This window comes from Lytechinus variegatus, chromosome 2 (assembly GCF_018143015.1).
Source record: "Lytechinus variegatus isolate NC3 chromosome 2, Lvar_3.0, whole genome shotgun sequence".
NCBI lineage: Eukaryota > Metazoa > Echinodermata > Echinoidea > Temnopleuroida > Toxopneustidae > Lytechinus > Lytechinus variegatus.
The window spans coordinates 5,368,512-5,385,670 of record NC_054741.1 but is presented as its reverse complement, the minus strand read 5'-3'; the positions used below and the strand labels follow the sequence as shown (position 1 = coordinate 5,385,670).

The window sequence follows — 17,159 nt, the reverse complement described above, 5'->3', positions numbered from 1 at the left end:
CGTATACGCTCCCAGGATTCAAGAGGGCAACGCTGGACAAATTTTGTTACCTGTACGTGCTGTACTTGCTGCCATCTTCATTACGAAGATCATCAACATCGGCCATGGCCCAAACATCTACTGACATCACTTCACACAGAGGCGGAGCCAACCTGCCACAATTTTTTAACAACAGCCAAAGTGAACTGAGAAAGATCAAAATTCTAGCATAAAAAACATGGCATCGGCATCACATAACATTGGTGTCAACGGGCAGCTGTTGCCGTCCGTAGCACGTTCACTTGTGCAACAGCACCTTCTTGAATCTTGGGAACATAAAACCCACCAAAAAGGATGAAAAGGGGAATGTTTCTTCTTCTAAAACATACCCCCTTCAGGCATGTATCCAGCATCAGATCCTACAAAGCATTTCATGGGCCAAATTGTCTGGGGACAATATTTATGCTTGTGCATGGGCCCCATACATATCTTTGTCATAGTTGATGCTGGTTACGCTGGTGCCCTTTTATAATTTTTGGTTATTGTCTCTTTTCTACCAAATTAACAAGTTTTCTTCAAAATAAAAATTATTCAAATTGAAAAAAAAACATTTATGAAAGTGATCAAGAAAAAAGTGCATTACTAAGATTAATAATTAAAAAATTCAGCTTGAGAACTGTACAAATATCATTCTTTCCCCTCTCAGTTTGTAAATTTCATACCTCTATCCCAATCATTTATCTCAAACCCACTTCCCACCCTTCTCACACCAATAAAAATGGATTCAAATAATAATAGAAAAATCAAACAAGAATACTGAAAATTCATTGAAATTGGATGTAAAATAAAAATGCTAAAAGATTCCTTTATTTTTCACAGAACAGTTATATGCACAACACACTGATAAGCAAATGTGAGTGTTGATATCACTCACTTTTTCTTTTGTACTTATTATACAAAATATAGGTTTGACAGCAAGAAAACATCTTTATGAATCATCATAGGTTGCCACATTGGCAATCCCACTTAATCAAGGTGGCAAACCTTGTTTTACATTATGAGGAAAAATTATTCTTGATATTTTTTACAAGAGAAATGGTGAGTGGGTGATGTCATCAATCCCCTCATTTGTATACCGACCAGGAGAAGCATATGACTTTGTAAAATTAATCAAAGCTTTATCCAAAATGTTATAACTTTCTTACTTTACATCCAATTTTGATGAAATTTTCAGTATTATGCTAGTTTGCTTTCTCTCTTTATTTGAATCAACTTTTGACTGGGGTATACTTGCCCATTAACAATACATTCTTTTTCTCTGTCACCTCTAGAGATATGGAAAAATAGGATTCCTGAATGATGAAAACCATTAATTGCTAGAATATGATCATTTGTCAAAACACTTCACATTTACATACAGGGTGATATAAGCCTCTAGCAATAGTCAATGTCCATAGGATATTTCACATCCTGCAAACAATGTCTGATATGTTTCAATGCCCACAATTGAAATGGGAAAGGCAATATTTATTGCTTCATTCCCCTAGCCTATCTGACCAGGGGGGGTTTTCACTAAGAATTAAGTGTGACTTTGAATCGTAATTAAATGCAGAGTTTTGTGCGGAAGTAAAGGCATGACTGCATTGGTCAGATCATGCCGAGGGGAGCCCACTACTGCATATTGATCAACATGATTGCGCGTCGCATATCATGTATGCGACTGCACTTAAGTGCGACCCTAAATCATACTTAAATCTTTGTGAAACACCCCCCAGAATATCAACACAAAAACTGTTAAAGTTATCAAAATAAATGCATGTGTTACTTCTTTGACATAGAATTCTTGAGGCATGAGGCTTAGCAATGTTTTGTTTTTAGCTATAAAAAAACATCTATCTCTCTTTACTAATTATAGTCAAGTGTAATAAGCTTATACCAAATTTCCTACACTCAAACTCTCTGTCTCTCTCACTCTCTCTCTCTCTCTGTGATAACCATTTCATTAATATTTAATGCCACAATCTAATGCCCCCTCTACCTGGACAATGGCATCAGAGGTCACCTGACATGCTTCCCACAAACCCATTTGAGATCATGATCCTCGCTAAGATTTGTTAGAGTTCTGATTGACCTCCAGCAGCACTGGCATGCATATGCTCTACAACCTGTTAAACAAAAAAGCAGATAAAAAAAATTAATCAAAACAAACACAAGATTAAAAAACAAGTGGAAAGCCTCTTGCCGTCTCACCTGCATCACGTGATTCAATATAGCAACAGTGCTGACTTTGAATACTACTCTAACTCGCACAAGATGTTCAGTGATACATGGTTACTCTTATGTCCACGTTTTATGAACTAGACCAATAAACTTGCAGAGATATGATGGTAACTCATGCAGGATGTTCAGTAATACTTGATTAACCTTATGACCAAGTTTCATGAACTAGGTCCATATATTTTCTAAGTTATGATGACATTTCAAAAAGTTAACCTTAGGTCACGATTTTCATGTTAATTCCCCCAACATGGTCAAAGTTCATTGACCCTAAATGACCTTTGACCTTGGTCATGTGACATGAAACTCATGTTCAGTAATACTGGATTAACGTTATGGCCAAGTTTCATGATCTAGGTCCATATACTTTCTAAGTTACGCTGTCATTTCAAAAACTTAACCTTCGGTTAAGATTTGGTGTTGACGACGCCGCCGTCGTCGGAAAAGCGGCGCCTATAGTCTCAGACTGCTATGCAGGTGAGACAAAAAACAGTTGACATTGAAGGAACTGTCATGAAAAGATAACATTGAATATCACCCCAAAAAATGATATTTTGCTAAAATGCAAGTGATTATGGAGGTAATATGAATTCCTGTAAATTCATGATCAGCCTTCTTCTGGCAAATGAACTTTATGACCCTTCTATCAAATGCGATGTAGTAGAAAAGAAATGAGATATGTGTAAAAAACTAAGTACTATCCATCTATGGCTAAACATTAGCAGGGCTTCAATTTATCTAGGGCCATGGTCGTAGATGGCTATGGAAGTTCTTTTGACTGGCCCATCAAAGCCACTCTCATTGACTGGAGATTTTTCATTTTCTCACTTGTGCTGTAACATTAAACATATGCAACCTGTTAGAACACTGGCCTTGCCCTAAAAAAAAAGAATTCATTATGTCTGCAATATTAACTATGGTAAGTATTCCTGAAAAAAATTGGCGATACTAACCTTTCTTTTTTCTGAGTTTTGCACGCAGTTTCTGGAAGTCTGGAACATTATTCCTGAAGAAGAGATAATTGCAGCTTTGGTCCCATTCATAATCATCATAAAACACTATTTTGAAATCACAGGAGGTACATCGCAGCTGATCACAGGCTCTGGAATCACAAGGAAAATAGAGATGAATTAATTTCTCACCTGTCTTGCATCATGTTGACCTGACATTACATGTAGGTCTAATGTCCTTTTTGTCTAGTGTCTCAAAAAAGGAGATAAGGAATTTGAGTTATGCTTTCCAGCTCGGGCAAATGATTTATGAGGTTTTCTTCTTTATTCTGAAAACTACTCTTACATGATTTGAATATTTCACACGTATATGAGGAACAAAAAAAGGAAAAATAAAGTCAACATAAAGTTGTGCAGAACGTTAATTTCTTGTGTTTTTTGTTCATGCTTCTTTACAAATTTAAAGACAAGTTTCTGTCAAACAAATTGCTTCTGAAAGCCTTCAGTTTTTACTGTTTGTAATCTACCATGTCCAAATGATTCATAAAGTATTTGTGCTCAAATAAAGAGAGATATGTAGAGAGAGAGAGATTATACTATTAATGTCAAATCTGTAATAAAAACTTATCTGATGATTGCCATCTACCTCTGGAACAGGTTCTACTTTTATTTGAGATGCTCTATAATACTGCATTTGGTCTCATGATCTCATTATCTCATTCAATTTCATCTCTAACTTGTTTGCTCAATAACCGATCACTACACATTACCAAACTATTATGTTCTTTCTGCTTACAACTGCTGATAAGATACCACTCAGTTTAATGATATGGAAAAACTAATTATGAAAAGTGATCAAATTTGCAATTTTTGACCATATGTCATTCAAAAAAATAGTTGAGCATGGGTGTCAAACTGGATTACATGTATATTGATGAAATATCAAATAGGTTAGCCATTGTGGTACTGGATGATCTGGATATCAAACCATCTGTTATTAGAACAAGTGATGACAAGTACCCCTCACACACACAGGAAGGAGATCGGTTAAAGGGAAAGAAAGGTATATGATCTCCTTTACCCCATATTGACAAAAAGCATTACAAAAAAACAAATGGATCGTAAATAAACAAAAAAAGGCCCTGAATGGATTCACAGAATAAGAAATATACAGTATTATGCTAGAAGGTTGGACCAACACCCCCACCTCCTCCCACCAACACAAAAACATACACACTCAGCCACACAATATACAAACCAAAGTAATATGATCTTTATCAGATCTGAATGAAAACATTTCTTTGCAGATATGATTAGTCTAAAATGCTAGAATTATGCTTCTGTAATTAGCTCCCTTGGGTCTTGGCCAAAACTTAACATTGGACGTTAATGACTCAACTGGGAACTAGGAATTACTAATACAATACAAGGGAATACCCAGGAGAGAATCTCATCCTCATTAACCCAAAGAAACAAGTGTCAGTCATTTTAAAGAACTTTAAAAAGAAAAAAAAAGAACAGAGATAAAACCTTACATGAATTATGCAATAAACTAGGTTGATACAGCCATTTCAGAAAAAATAATTATAGTTAATACTTCTGAAAATTTGTCTTGGCAATTTTCTACACACTGGTAGTTTTGTACACGGTAGGGGAGACCGGGGTTAGTTGGAACATGGGGTAAGTTGAAAAATTGTAATTTTCTTTAAAGCCTGTAAAATAAATTTATGCAATATTGCCCTCAATTTATCAATAATACAAGTGTGGAATTATTATTGCAATAAATTCAGGGCAGTATAGAATAAATTTATTTTATAGGCGTTAAAGAAAATTACGATGTTTCAACTTACCTCATGTTCTAACTAACCCCGGTCTCCCCTACTCTTTTTTTAAGGGGTTATCTACCCCCCCCCTTTACTCCCCTCAAGATTCAAAAGAGAGAGAGAGAGAGAGAAAAACATTCCCACATACAATGTTTCCTACATAACACAAATGGGTTCAAATATATGGAAAGGACAGAAGGGACACAAACCTTTAAATAATTTCTTTAAACAACACTCTCTCAAATCAGTGAAAATGTAAAATTTTCACTAATTTAATATTTTCCTTATTTATAGTACATCCTTGGATTTCCTTATATACATGTATATCCCGAATAGTTTTATTATCAACAAGGAATTCTTAGGAAGTCTTAGGAAGTATACTTACTTCTGTACAACTGTAGATCCCACACCCATTGCTATTGAACTACCACCTAGGTATACTGGAAAGCATCTCCTCTCTGAAGATACCCCATTCACACCACCTGATTTAGAAGAGGAAGATTGGGATGGCGGTCCGGATCGATGTGAAATGGTCTCCTATTGGATAATGCATAATACATACTTCTTAGAATCAAACACCTTTCATTTTGACGATGAAACATAATGCAAAACAAAGAAAATAAAGTGTCGGTCGAGTTCTGTTGTTGATTTGAAGCAAATTTCATTTGTACTAGAAATTTCCCATTTTTGTTGGTTATATTCAAGCGATTAAAGACAAACTTCAATCATGTAACAAAAGCTTCCTGTAATTTTATCTGAAAAAGGGATAAATATACACAACAAAAAAAGTAAGTCCCCCCCTTAAACAAACATCAATAATTTCCGAACCAATGCAAGTTTTTAGTATATTCTTACATGAGCGTGTAGGTAATTTTATAAGCTAAACTCTGAGTAAATGTTGTGGACTTATTTTGCGTCATGCTTCAGTGAGCACCGTCAGAAGGCAAAAATGTCACTTTTCAAAAGTCACAAGTGAAATATCATGACTTTGATTCCATTTTACTGGAACTAATTCCACATTCTTATCATGAAAAATAGTCAGAAGGCTTGTAAAAGGTACTTTCTAAAGTACGCTACAACTTTTTTGGCCGAATTTCACGGTTGAATAAACACAAGTCCAAATTGGCAATAATTGGATTTTTTACACATTTACATGTATATCAGTAAGAATGAAAGAATATGATGACAATTATTTTTGGGAAGAGTATCTTCAACAATATTCATCGTTTCACGGTTCAATGAACATTTATTCAAAACAAAAAATACGATTTTCAAATATCATAGGCAAGTACTGTTTCATTTTGGTAACTCAAAATGATCTTTTCTCAACTTTTTCGTTATGCTCACGACCATTTAACATGCTTCAATGATTCAAAGGCATTTAATTAAACATTCCCACTTGAATGAACATGTGATGAATGTGATGCTCTCTTTTTTACATTCTTGGAAAAAATGCAATTCGTAACTATGGATATCTGTTAAAAGCCTCCTTGCATAGTTCATTTGATTTTATTTTTATGAAAATACCGATGTTTAATGCATCAGTGAGCACGCAATATTAAAAAATTATGCAAATGAGAAGAAAGTTCAAAGCCTTAACTGGCCCCACTCTGTGCCGTATTGAATGGTTATTTTGGTGTGCGTGCCTTTTGGATAGTGTTACTCTGAAGCCATGTGCGAAGTTTCATGAAATAACTGTTGGCAGAAGTAGCAAAAACCGTCCATGAACAAACCCTCATTTCATATTTGTGGAACTTTTGACTTCTTCTCTCATAGACGTGTGTACATTATGAGTGCATATGTTTAAGAATAAGTAACCCCTCATTCAATACGGTGGAACTTTTTTTCAAGGCTGTCTTTAGCAATGTCATTTGGCAGTAATGTTTATCAACCTATGGGCAGAATTCTGTGCAAAAATGAAATCGATATGTTTATTCATGGATGAGTGAGCACGCATCAAAGTGGGAAAATTGGTATTTTCAATGTCACAGACTCATTTTAAAGGATAATAAAGTGAATATTGAGGGCAAATTCGGTTTCAAATGTTTTTGTTTTATCATCCATCATTTCTATCACCACACACTTTCCGAACTTAAAACATTTTCATGGTTGAGCGAGCACATTCGAAAACTTAGGAATGAATACTCTTTATACGGCATAAATGTATTATTTTCGTAACAATTTCTCATGATCAGTTTAATTTATGGGCAAATTAGTGGTGGACCCAGAATTTTAAAATGGGGGAGGGGCCTATAATCGGGGGAGCCACCAACATTTTCAAATTTTAACATGATCTACATGTACGTGTAGCAAGTTGTAAGGGATACTACAATAACCCCCTATGATGATACGTCACAATACAGGGGCCGCGGAACAGTTTTCAAAGTGGGGAGGGGGGAGCTGAGCCAAAAGTTGGAGGCTAGGGGCTGACCATGCAAAAAATCATACGGTAATTTTTACATTTTTGTACATGCTTTTTGAAAAAGTGGGGGGGGGCTGAACCCCCTCCCCCCGCTTCCGCGGCCCCTGCAATATAATGTGCTCACTCAACCATGAACATACGATATCAAAATTGTGTGTGGAGTGGCTAAATGATGGATAGCAAACCAGTGTAACACCATAAAATTCACCTAAAAAACAGCTTTTGTCCAACATTGTATTTGCACAATCTGAAACATGACTCTTGTGACTTTCAAAAATGGTCATTTTTAATTCAATCTTTGATTACTCATGCATGACTCAACCGATCAATCTCATATTTCCTCAGGAGTTGCCTAATGAGTGTAGAAAACCACCTACGAAATGTCATATCGCAAAATAATTCCGTTCAAAAGTTACAGCAATTTGATTTAGGGGGGACTTACTTCTTTTGTTGTGTATACATGTATGTATATCAAATGAACAGCAACTGATTTAATTCGATTCGAATTATTTTTCAATATGTAATGAAAGCAACAAAAGCAAAAAAAAGGTAAAATAACATTCTGTGCTATGCATAAAGTCACCATAAATAAATACACCAAAAAATAAACATCAGAACAATTACAGAATCAAAATGAACAACAAAAACCATCAATACAGAAAAGAAGACTACTTAAAATAAAATTGCAACCTGAAAGTAATGACCTTTAGAGACAATACAAATACAGGAAAATATATAAAATAATTATACAAGACAAATAGGGCTAATTCTAGCTTCTCACATCAGTGATTTCCACTTTCTCACAATTTACTTTTAATTTAATCATAGGCAAATATAAAACTTTTGCGTAATAATTTATCTTTTTTTCAAAGTGCATTTCTAATCAATGCCAATTTACTTTTAATCATAGGCAAATATAAAACTTTTGCGTAATAATTTATCTTTTTTTCAAAGTGCATTTCTAATCAATGCCAAGCTATTAAAAATTCACTTTGCTTTAAATCAAAGACACCTAAACACACCCATCTACAACCAAAACAAAAACTTGAAGTGAACATAGTGGAGAATTGCATTTTAAAAAAATAGGTTTTGTTTATTCATGTATTGGACAAATTAATTCTTACTCTCCCCCTCCGGCTCAATCTTTAAGTTTCTGTCTTACCAAAGGCTCCGGTACATCTATGATGTCATCAATGATAGAATCTAGCTCATCCTTCTCCTTTGATCCATTAGCAGTAGCACTAGTAGTACATTTGAAAGACAAAATGAGGAAAGAAAGAAAATAATTATGATATGGTAAGAGAAAGAACAATAGCAATTATAGGTTTAAGAAAAAATTAGAAAATCAAATGTAGATGTCGTCATGCTAGTGCATAAATAAGTGAGTTAGGAGTCTTTGATATCAAAAGACATGTAGCATTGCCATTGGAATTGCATGATTGGCAATGAATGGATTTTGGTTCTTAACAAGTGCAGCGCCTCTGGCAGTGTCACCTGCAATGCGCGATTCAATATAGCAGCAGTGCCGACTTTGAAAACTACTATACAATAATTATTCACAAAAAACACCATTCATATAATGATACAATACTATGTTCATTGACAATAAATAACATTTGACCTTGATCATGCGACCTAAGACTTGTCAGTGATACTTTATTACTCTTACGTAGAAGTTTCATAAATCAGATCCATCAACTTTCAAAGTTATGATGGTAATTCAACAAATACCCCCAACTTGGCCAAAGTTCACTGACATTAAATGACCTTTGACCTTGATTTACCCTATGGCCAAGTTTCATGAACTAGGTCCATATACTTCTTGAGTTATGCTGTCCTTTCAAAAACTTTACCTTCGGTTACGATTCGGTGTTGACGCCGCCACCGTCGGAAAATCAGCGCCTATAGTCTCACTCTGCTTCACAGGTGAGACAAAATTGTCAGATCAACTCAGCTCAGCTGAGCCGGATTGAGAGAGAGACTAGTATTAGGCAACATCAGCCATCAATTCGATAAGCCTAATTGTTAATGTTGTTCAATTTTTGCTGAGTGTCAGCTAGGTGGATTGCCCTTGGGCTTTTGGGAGTGATACATGGATCAAGTTAGATTTTTTTGCCCCCTTTCTTTCATATAGACCACCTCTATTGAAACCAACCACGTTGCACGATACACGCAGGAGTGTAGGCGCAGTGTCCATAGAAACAGTAAGAATCGATTTTACGAGAGAAAAAGAAGGATAAAAAGGTAAATTTTGGTAGAATTCATAAAAATTGTATTGACCAGACCCAAACAGTTGTTCATGTAAGAATCCGAGAGAAAACGGCTTTAGAACAAATATCCGTCGTCAATCGTCGAATCATGCACCGGAGCTCGCAGTGGAAATACTGAGACAATCATGTTGACATCATACATGTAGAACTGATTTGGAAGAGTCAAAATATTTTGCCACCTTGACAAAAATCGGCCTTAAACTTAGTGAATCACGGGTGGTCGGTCTCAAAAGAAGGGTACAAAAGAGCAAATGTTAAATCGTTGCATTCGTTGTTCTGCTCAATTTTCTGCACAAATGAGACGAAAACTAGCTAAAACTGATAAGTATTTTCACAGATACAATGCTTAGAAAATTAGGTGGTCTATAAGGGGTAGTTTCAACCATTCTATACAGCCTATACCATGGCCCTGGGAAGCGGGGTTGCTGAAGCACCCCACCCATCGGTGCATTACATGCTGCTGGCACAGGAAAATCACAGGCAATGCACATACAACAATTGCATGGGACAACAATTGCACGAATTTAAGAATAGACTTCTTAGATTTTAACTACCGGTAAAATAACATTAATCTACAAAACTTATCAAACGATATGAATCAAATTTCCACTAATTTTCCTAAAATACATTTAAGCGCTGATTTCTCTTCTCGTTGATGAACTATGGAGTTTACTCGCATTTCCCGAAGATTTCATCTTAAGAGGGAGCGCGATTCATATTCATATTAAAGATACTACTAAGGAGAGACTAAGCACTTGAATTATTTTACATGTAAATCGATGCAAAGTGTCCAATCTTTTTATTGTATAGACTTTGGTAGAACTTTTGATGACAAACGGTAGCTCCCTGCTGGCTTCATTCAAGGAATGTAGAATTTTTTGTTTCATGTGTCGCTTTGAATATTTTCCAAACAGTTTTATCGTCAGCAATAATAATCTAAAAGTATCTTTTTTGAAGTAATTGCATTTATTGGTGTCCATATTTCATCAATCAATCATAGGATGTGCGCATACAATGAATTTAAATGAAATACTGACAAGCTCAATTCAGGTTACAAAATGTATTAGCACTGAATGACATGCGCCGTATAAGCTAAAACAACAACAACAACCACCAAACAACCATCCCTTTTATTTGGGTGCGTCGTGGTCTAATGGTTCTGACTCTCGCCTTTGAAACAGAGGGTCGTGGGTTTGAATCATAACCATGGCTTATTTCCTTCAGCAAGAAATTTATCCACACTGTGCTGCACTCGACCCAGGTGAGGTGAATGGGTACCCGGCAGGAGTAATTCCTTGCATGCACAGCGCCGGTGATGGTAGCTCGAGCTAAAGCCGGTGTAATAATAGCAGCGCTTTTATCCTCTGGCAAGAAGCGCTTTATAAATCCAATTATCATTACTATTATTATTTTCGTGGAAGAGACATGCTAAGCCACTTCCCAGGCCGAGGTATGCTCATTTTTATATGCACTTTTTATGACCAACAAATAATTAAAAAGTTGAAAATGGATAGCCCATCACCGTAATGAGCCCTGGTGAGTAGCGGAACAAGTTTTGGCAAACATTCCTGTTATGAAGCGATGTTACCTGACGACTCAAAAATCCATTGGGTAACCATGTTTGCAGTGCGAGGTTAGCTTAGATCTAAAGCATGCTAACCTCGCAATTCAATAGTACGTGTGAGTGGAAGCACCCTTAAGATTTTCCTTGGGGGTGCTGCGTGTATTATTTTCCATAAGCAGCACCTAATTCTGAAGGTGTGATAAATAAATATAACCCAAATGACCATCTTTTTTGTAGTGAAACAAACCCTTTTCTTTCTTTTTTTTTGCTTTTCAAATATCTTGGAACCAAAATAGCCTCAATCTTTTAACTTTTCTTAGTGACAACCTTTTTTGGGGGGGGGAGGGGCTTTGCAAATTAACATCAGCACCTCCATTCAATAAATCGTTTCCAGAGCATTGGCCTATACCTGATTTCACAAGATCATTCAAGAATGTCATCAGAGTTCTGGCAAGAATGGCTACCTGCACTGCCCAGTAAAATCCAAGGGCCGATTGCACAAAAGGGTCTTTGCAAGAACCGTCAATTCCGTGTTGTCCATTTATTATGATGCGCCAAGTGAAACGCATCTTAAGTAAATTATGGTAGTGTGATTAAGGTCACACTGTGTGACCTTAATTTGCGCGATACCTAACTTCGCGCATGGGCGAATACCTTGATATCTGATTAATATTTTGAAAAAATGATACCACCAACAGAAAGAGCGACTTATACCCAGTACAATAATTTTCTCGAAGACCTTTTGCGTCAGCTCCGAGAAAATTTGACCTCGACAAGCATCAATAATTCACTAGTTTGCAAGCGGAGGTCTCCAAATAAGTAAGATGTGATACCATGGATACCAACCGGATTCATGGCATTTTAACCTCCATGTGATACAATTATCTTACCTTTGTCTGCTTGATTTCTTTTCTAGATCCTTGCACAACGATTGTGCGCAAATTAAGGTCATACTTTTTCAGCTGAGCACGCACTAGTCGATTGCCGTGAATTTTGAGATTGCGATACCACTAGCAGCGGAACCCTTGACCTACTTTATAATTCCGTCAAGCGAATTTGACTTTAGGATCTTGCCTTCCGTTTGGTATTCATGATTTTGATTAATGTTGTGTGGGAAAGAGTTCCATATGCACCCCCACCAAAAATAACAAAAGATTGTTGAGACTTCTGATTCGTTCACTTCAGATTATTCTATATTTTTTACTGTTACTTACCTTAGTTGGGACTCGAACTCATCTCGTTTTATCCGCAGTCAAGACCTTTCCTGCTGTGCTAGCGAGAAGCACTGATACCAGAAGGGGTATTTTAACGATTATCAGCCGATAGTTTGACTTGTCTGGACTCACACTCTCACAGACCCTTTACTGACTAAATAAACCGATGTGTATCATGTCTATCAGAGATGCCAAGTTCAAAGACCAGCTATGCGTGAGATTTTCTGTGAATCTGAGTGAGATCATAGACATTGTGTACAATGTATATGGGAACAGGCTGTGATAGTTGCGTGAGACAGAGATTTGAGGGGATGAACAAGAGTCCAAAATGCGTGAGAATGCGTGAGACTTGGTAGCTCTGGTCTATGGACAATTACACGCCCTAGATCCTGCTCAAAATTTGGCGGAATAAAGCCATAATTTGGTACGTATTTCTACTCCCCCATCATATGTTCTATAGAAGGGCTAGATATATTATTCTGAGCCTTCTCCATGTTTTTATTTTCAATTTTTGTGGGGGATGCATATGCAACTCTTACCTTTGTGTGAACTGAGAAATTTTTGATTGAAAATCAACTTCATAACGTTATTAGCGATTTTTAAAATGTGCGCAATTTATGGTCACCCCGGCCATCATACCTGCAATTGCAAACATGTTTTATTCATCCATTTAAACTTTAAATTAAAGTAAACAATATCGTTGATTCGATCATTCTTTGTTTGTGATATAGGCCTAGAATTATATCAATGTCATCATGACAAGAATATACAAATTGCCTTGATGGCAATGCAAGCTAACAAATTTTATTTGTTTATCATAGTATGGTAGTGGATCGTATTACCGAACACTTTTCATGAATTTGATCATATCAAACACATTATTCCAATAAAATTCACCAAACTTTCACCATAAATACACAAATACCTACAAAATACAAATATGCAGAAATTTTGCCGAAATTGTTTTTCATTTTTACGACATCAGCTTCCAATTGGACCCCTCTTCGCAAGTGAAAAATTTTGTTCACTTGAAAAGGTATCGTATTACCGAACGTGTGTTTTCTATGGGAAAAGTTGGGAAAACAACAAAGTCACTGATGAGCTATTTTGACCATATTTTATTGTTTTGAGGATATAAAGACTTCGAAATTGTGTTTTTGATAATTTTCCATCATTTTTCTATTTAAGTTCCCTTTGGAAGTTGCAAAGGTTTGAGCGTATTTGATTATTTTCTGACGCATATGATGCGCACGTTCGGTAATACAAGGCCAGTCGGTAATACAATCACTCACTATACATTTCAGAAATATCCCGCATACAGCAGCACATCAAAAAGATGGGCGACACGAAAGACGGTCCTTGCCTGGCTTGGTGTTGATCGATCTTAAAAAGACCCTTTCGTGCGCCGAGCCAGCCATGCATAATTGCAGTCTAGCCAGCTACAGCCTACGCCGAAGCTCCCCGCGTAAAATAGTGTATCATGTAGCCATGGCAGCCACAAGCTAATTAATGTACCCATACCATACCTTTTGCTCAATTTTGGCTTCGATTTCAGTCTTGAATTCGCACTAATAGCCCTGCCTTCTGACCCTGACTTTGCTGGGGACTTCGTACAGAACTTGGTTTCGACCTCGTTCAGGAGATCATCTAAGTCGTCATCCATTTTCTGGTGAAAAAAGCTTAGATGAGCGTGTGAATGATGAGTAGTCCGATGTGCGGCAGCTAAGCTTTAGCTGATAGCGCTAGTGGCGCGGCCTGGCCGGCCGGCCTTCTAAATTTCCGATTACTGAGCGGCCGGCCGGCGCGACCCGGGACTCGGATGTAGGCTCAGGGGGGGGGTGCCTCTAACTTGTTATTCAAATTTGAAAGAAAATTTTGTCCTCACGTTTTCCGGAATATGTTCAAACAGTCATCAACTCTCCTTCTCTTCCCTGCATGTACATCCTCCTATTATTAATCAGGGGCCGTGGAACCGGGGGGGGGGGGGGGGGGCTTCAGCCCCCCACTTTTTTCCAAAACCGTGTACAAAAACGTAAAAATTACCATATAATTGTGATTTTTAGCATGGTCAGCCCCCCCCACTTTGAAAACCATTCCGCGGCCCCTGTTAATTCTTTTTGCAGCACCCCCCACCTCTCTCTCTCTGATGCATCTACCAATCTTTCTTCCTCTGCCACTTCACACCTTTTTTTTTCTAGAAAATTTTCTTTTGTCCGCTCTCAATGGCCCATATTCTGAAGTCAGGTTTAACTAAGACCATGGTCTAATTACTCTGCTAAAATTATGGGGAGCCAATTAAGCATTCAAAATTTTTGTCTATATTATTTTTCACGTTTACTTTTTGGTTTCCTATTGCTTTTAAAACGAAGAATAATACTTCAAAATACTTCAGTTATCATTCCAGACAATTATGAACAATTTGAGTGTTATATCATTTAATGAATTGTATGTGTATTTTAGTGATTTGCAGTCCCATTGGCTATCCATAGTTAAACCACAACTTCAAACCAGGGTTTAATTTAAACCCGAGTTCAGAATTCGGGCCTCTGTGTTTACTATTTTTTTTTTCAAGAAAATGTCACCCCCACACGTACCCTTCCAATCCTCTCTCTCTCTTCCTCTCACTTTCATCTGTATACTAATCTTTCTTTCTCTCCCCTTAAAGGGAAACTTCACCCTAACACAAAGTTTATTGTAAAAATAGAAGAAAAATTAACAAATATTGCAGAAGTTTTTAGAAAAATCCATCAAAGAATATTTTTTCTGCTATTTTTACAACAAACTTTCTTCAGGGTGAACTACCCCTTTAACATCACACTTTCTCTTTCAGGATGTTCCCCTCCTACTTCTCACTATTTTTTCACTCTCTCCATTGATCTGTCTATTAATCTACCTACCCATATGATAGTCTGCAGGCACAAACCCTTTGCTTTAGTAGTTCGCATATTGCATAATGCAGAGTCTGAAGTAGTGAGACTAGATTCAGTCTGTACTGTGGCTGGCTCTATTTGACACAGAGTCTTGGGAGTCTAGTCTTCACTCTAGTCCTGTTATTGGTTCAAGTGTCAAATAGAGGTCTGTGCTTGCAGACTAATCTACCCATTTCGCCCCCCCCCCCCCCCCCTTCATACTTTCTTCTCTAATACACTCTCTCTGTCCATCCCATCCTGCCATGTATCACTCAATGTTTTATTCATATATTATTCAAGCTCAGGTGTTGACAACAATATCTCTCCTCTGATATCATCTTGCGATTTTAATTTACTCAAGTCCTTCATTCTCTCCTCCCCCCCAAAAAAAATACTACTACGGTCAAAGCAAGTACATCCTACTACAATATAAAGGGGACAAATAGCTTGCATTGTTTTATTCAATAACTATGATAACAAATGAGCAATACTCATCATTAGGTTTTTTCTGATTATCTTCCATAAAAATTACCATAAACAGATTTATAATCTATTAAAAACTACATCTCTGAAAATGTAAGATGCATTGAAAAAATGGAGGGAAACCAATCACTTTACCCTCACCTATATGTGCATTTTCATGAGTTTCTCCTGTGCATAATATTGTGGGAATCTCTGACTCCTATCAATTAAATGCAATGAGATTATAATTTCACATTAAAAAGATGATGACGATTAACATCTGAGAGCAATCCAGTACATAAATATAATGCACATTATCAAGGGAACTAGTAATTAGTAAGAATATATATCTATAATGAAATAAAGATGATCAAGAAGACTGTAAAAAAAAAAACACAGGGCTCTCAAATTGCAATTAATCTTAGTTTAATACATAATTTCCTTAAAGTATGAAAGAATCATACTTTTGTGTGAATGACACAGTGACTGAAGAAAAGGTTTCCAGATGAACTATGATTGCTAACTTAAAATTGTATTTTGGGGGAGAATTCTTAAAGGTCAAGTCCACCTCAGAAAAATGTTGATTTGAATCAATAGAGAAAAATCAGACAAGCACAATGCTGAAGATTTCATCAAAATCGGATGTAAAATAAGAAAGTTATGACATTTCAAAGTTTCGCTTATTTTTAACAAAATAGTTATATGAACGAGCCAGTTACATCCAAATGAGAGAGTCGATGACGTCACTCACTCACTATTTCTTTTGTTTTTTATTGTTTGAATTATACAATTTTTCAATTTTTACGAATTTGATGATTAAGACCTCCTTGCCTGAAGCACAAAATGTTAAAATAATGGAATTCCACTTGTTCAGGGAGGAATGAAACTTCATTTCACATGACAATGACAAGAAAATCAAAATATTTCATATTTCAAACAATAAAAAACAAAAGAAATAGTGAGTGACATCATTGACTCTCTCATTTGGATGTAACTGGCTCGTTCATATAACTATTTTGTTAAAAATAAGCGAAACTTTGAAATGTCATAACTTTCTTATTTTACATCCGATTTTGATGAAATTTTCAGTGTTGTGCTTGTTGAATTTTTCTCTTTTTATTCAAATCAAGTTTTTGTTGGGGTGGACTTGTCCTTTAAGTTGGAGAATTTTTAGGCTTAACTTAAATGTGAATACCACACTGATTCTCAAATGCTCTCATGGCAACATGCTTCCTTGTGGGACCTGGCCACTCCTGTAGCCAGTACAACCTGAATAACCATCTGTGAAG

The 17,159-nt window shown here is 36.4% G+C and overlaps 1 protein-coding gene across 1 annotated transcript; it reads right to left on the bottom strand.

The window, feature by feature from the left end:
- LOC121407135 (protein C8orf37-like) lies at nt 1–14,230 on the bottom strand. Its single transcript, XM_041598071.1, has 5 exons — nt 14,026–14,230; nt 8,614–8,692; nt 5,415–5,566; nt 3,210–3,358; nt 1–2,144 (listed from the first exon to the last, which is right to left on the bottom strand). The coding sequence occupies exons 1-5, from the start codon at nt 14,160–14,162 to the stop codon at nt 2,038–2,040; spliced, it is 624 nt and encodes a 207-aa protein (XP_041454005.1). The 5' UTR covers nt 14,163–14,230; the 3' UTR covers nt 1–2,037.
- Between the last annotated feature and the right edge of the window lie 2,929 nt (nt 14,231–17,159).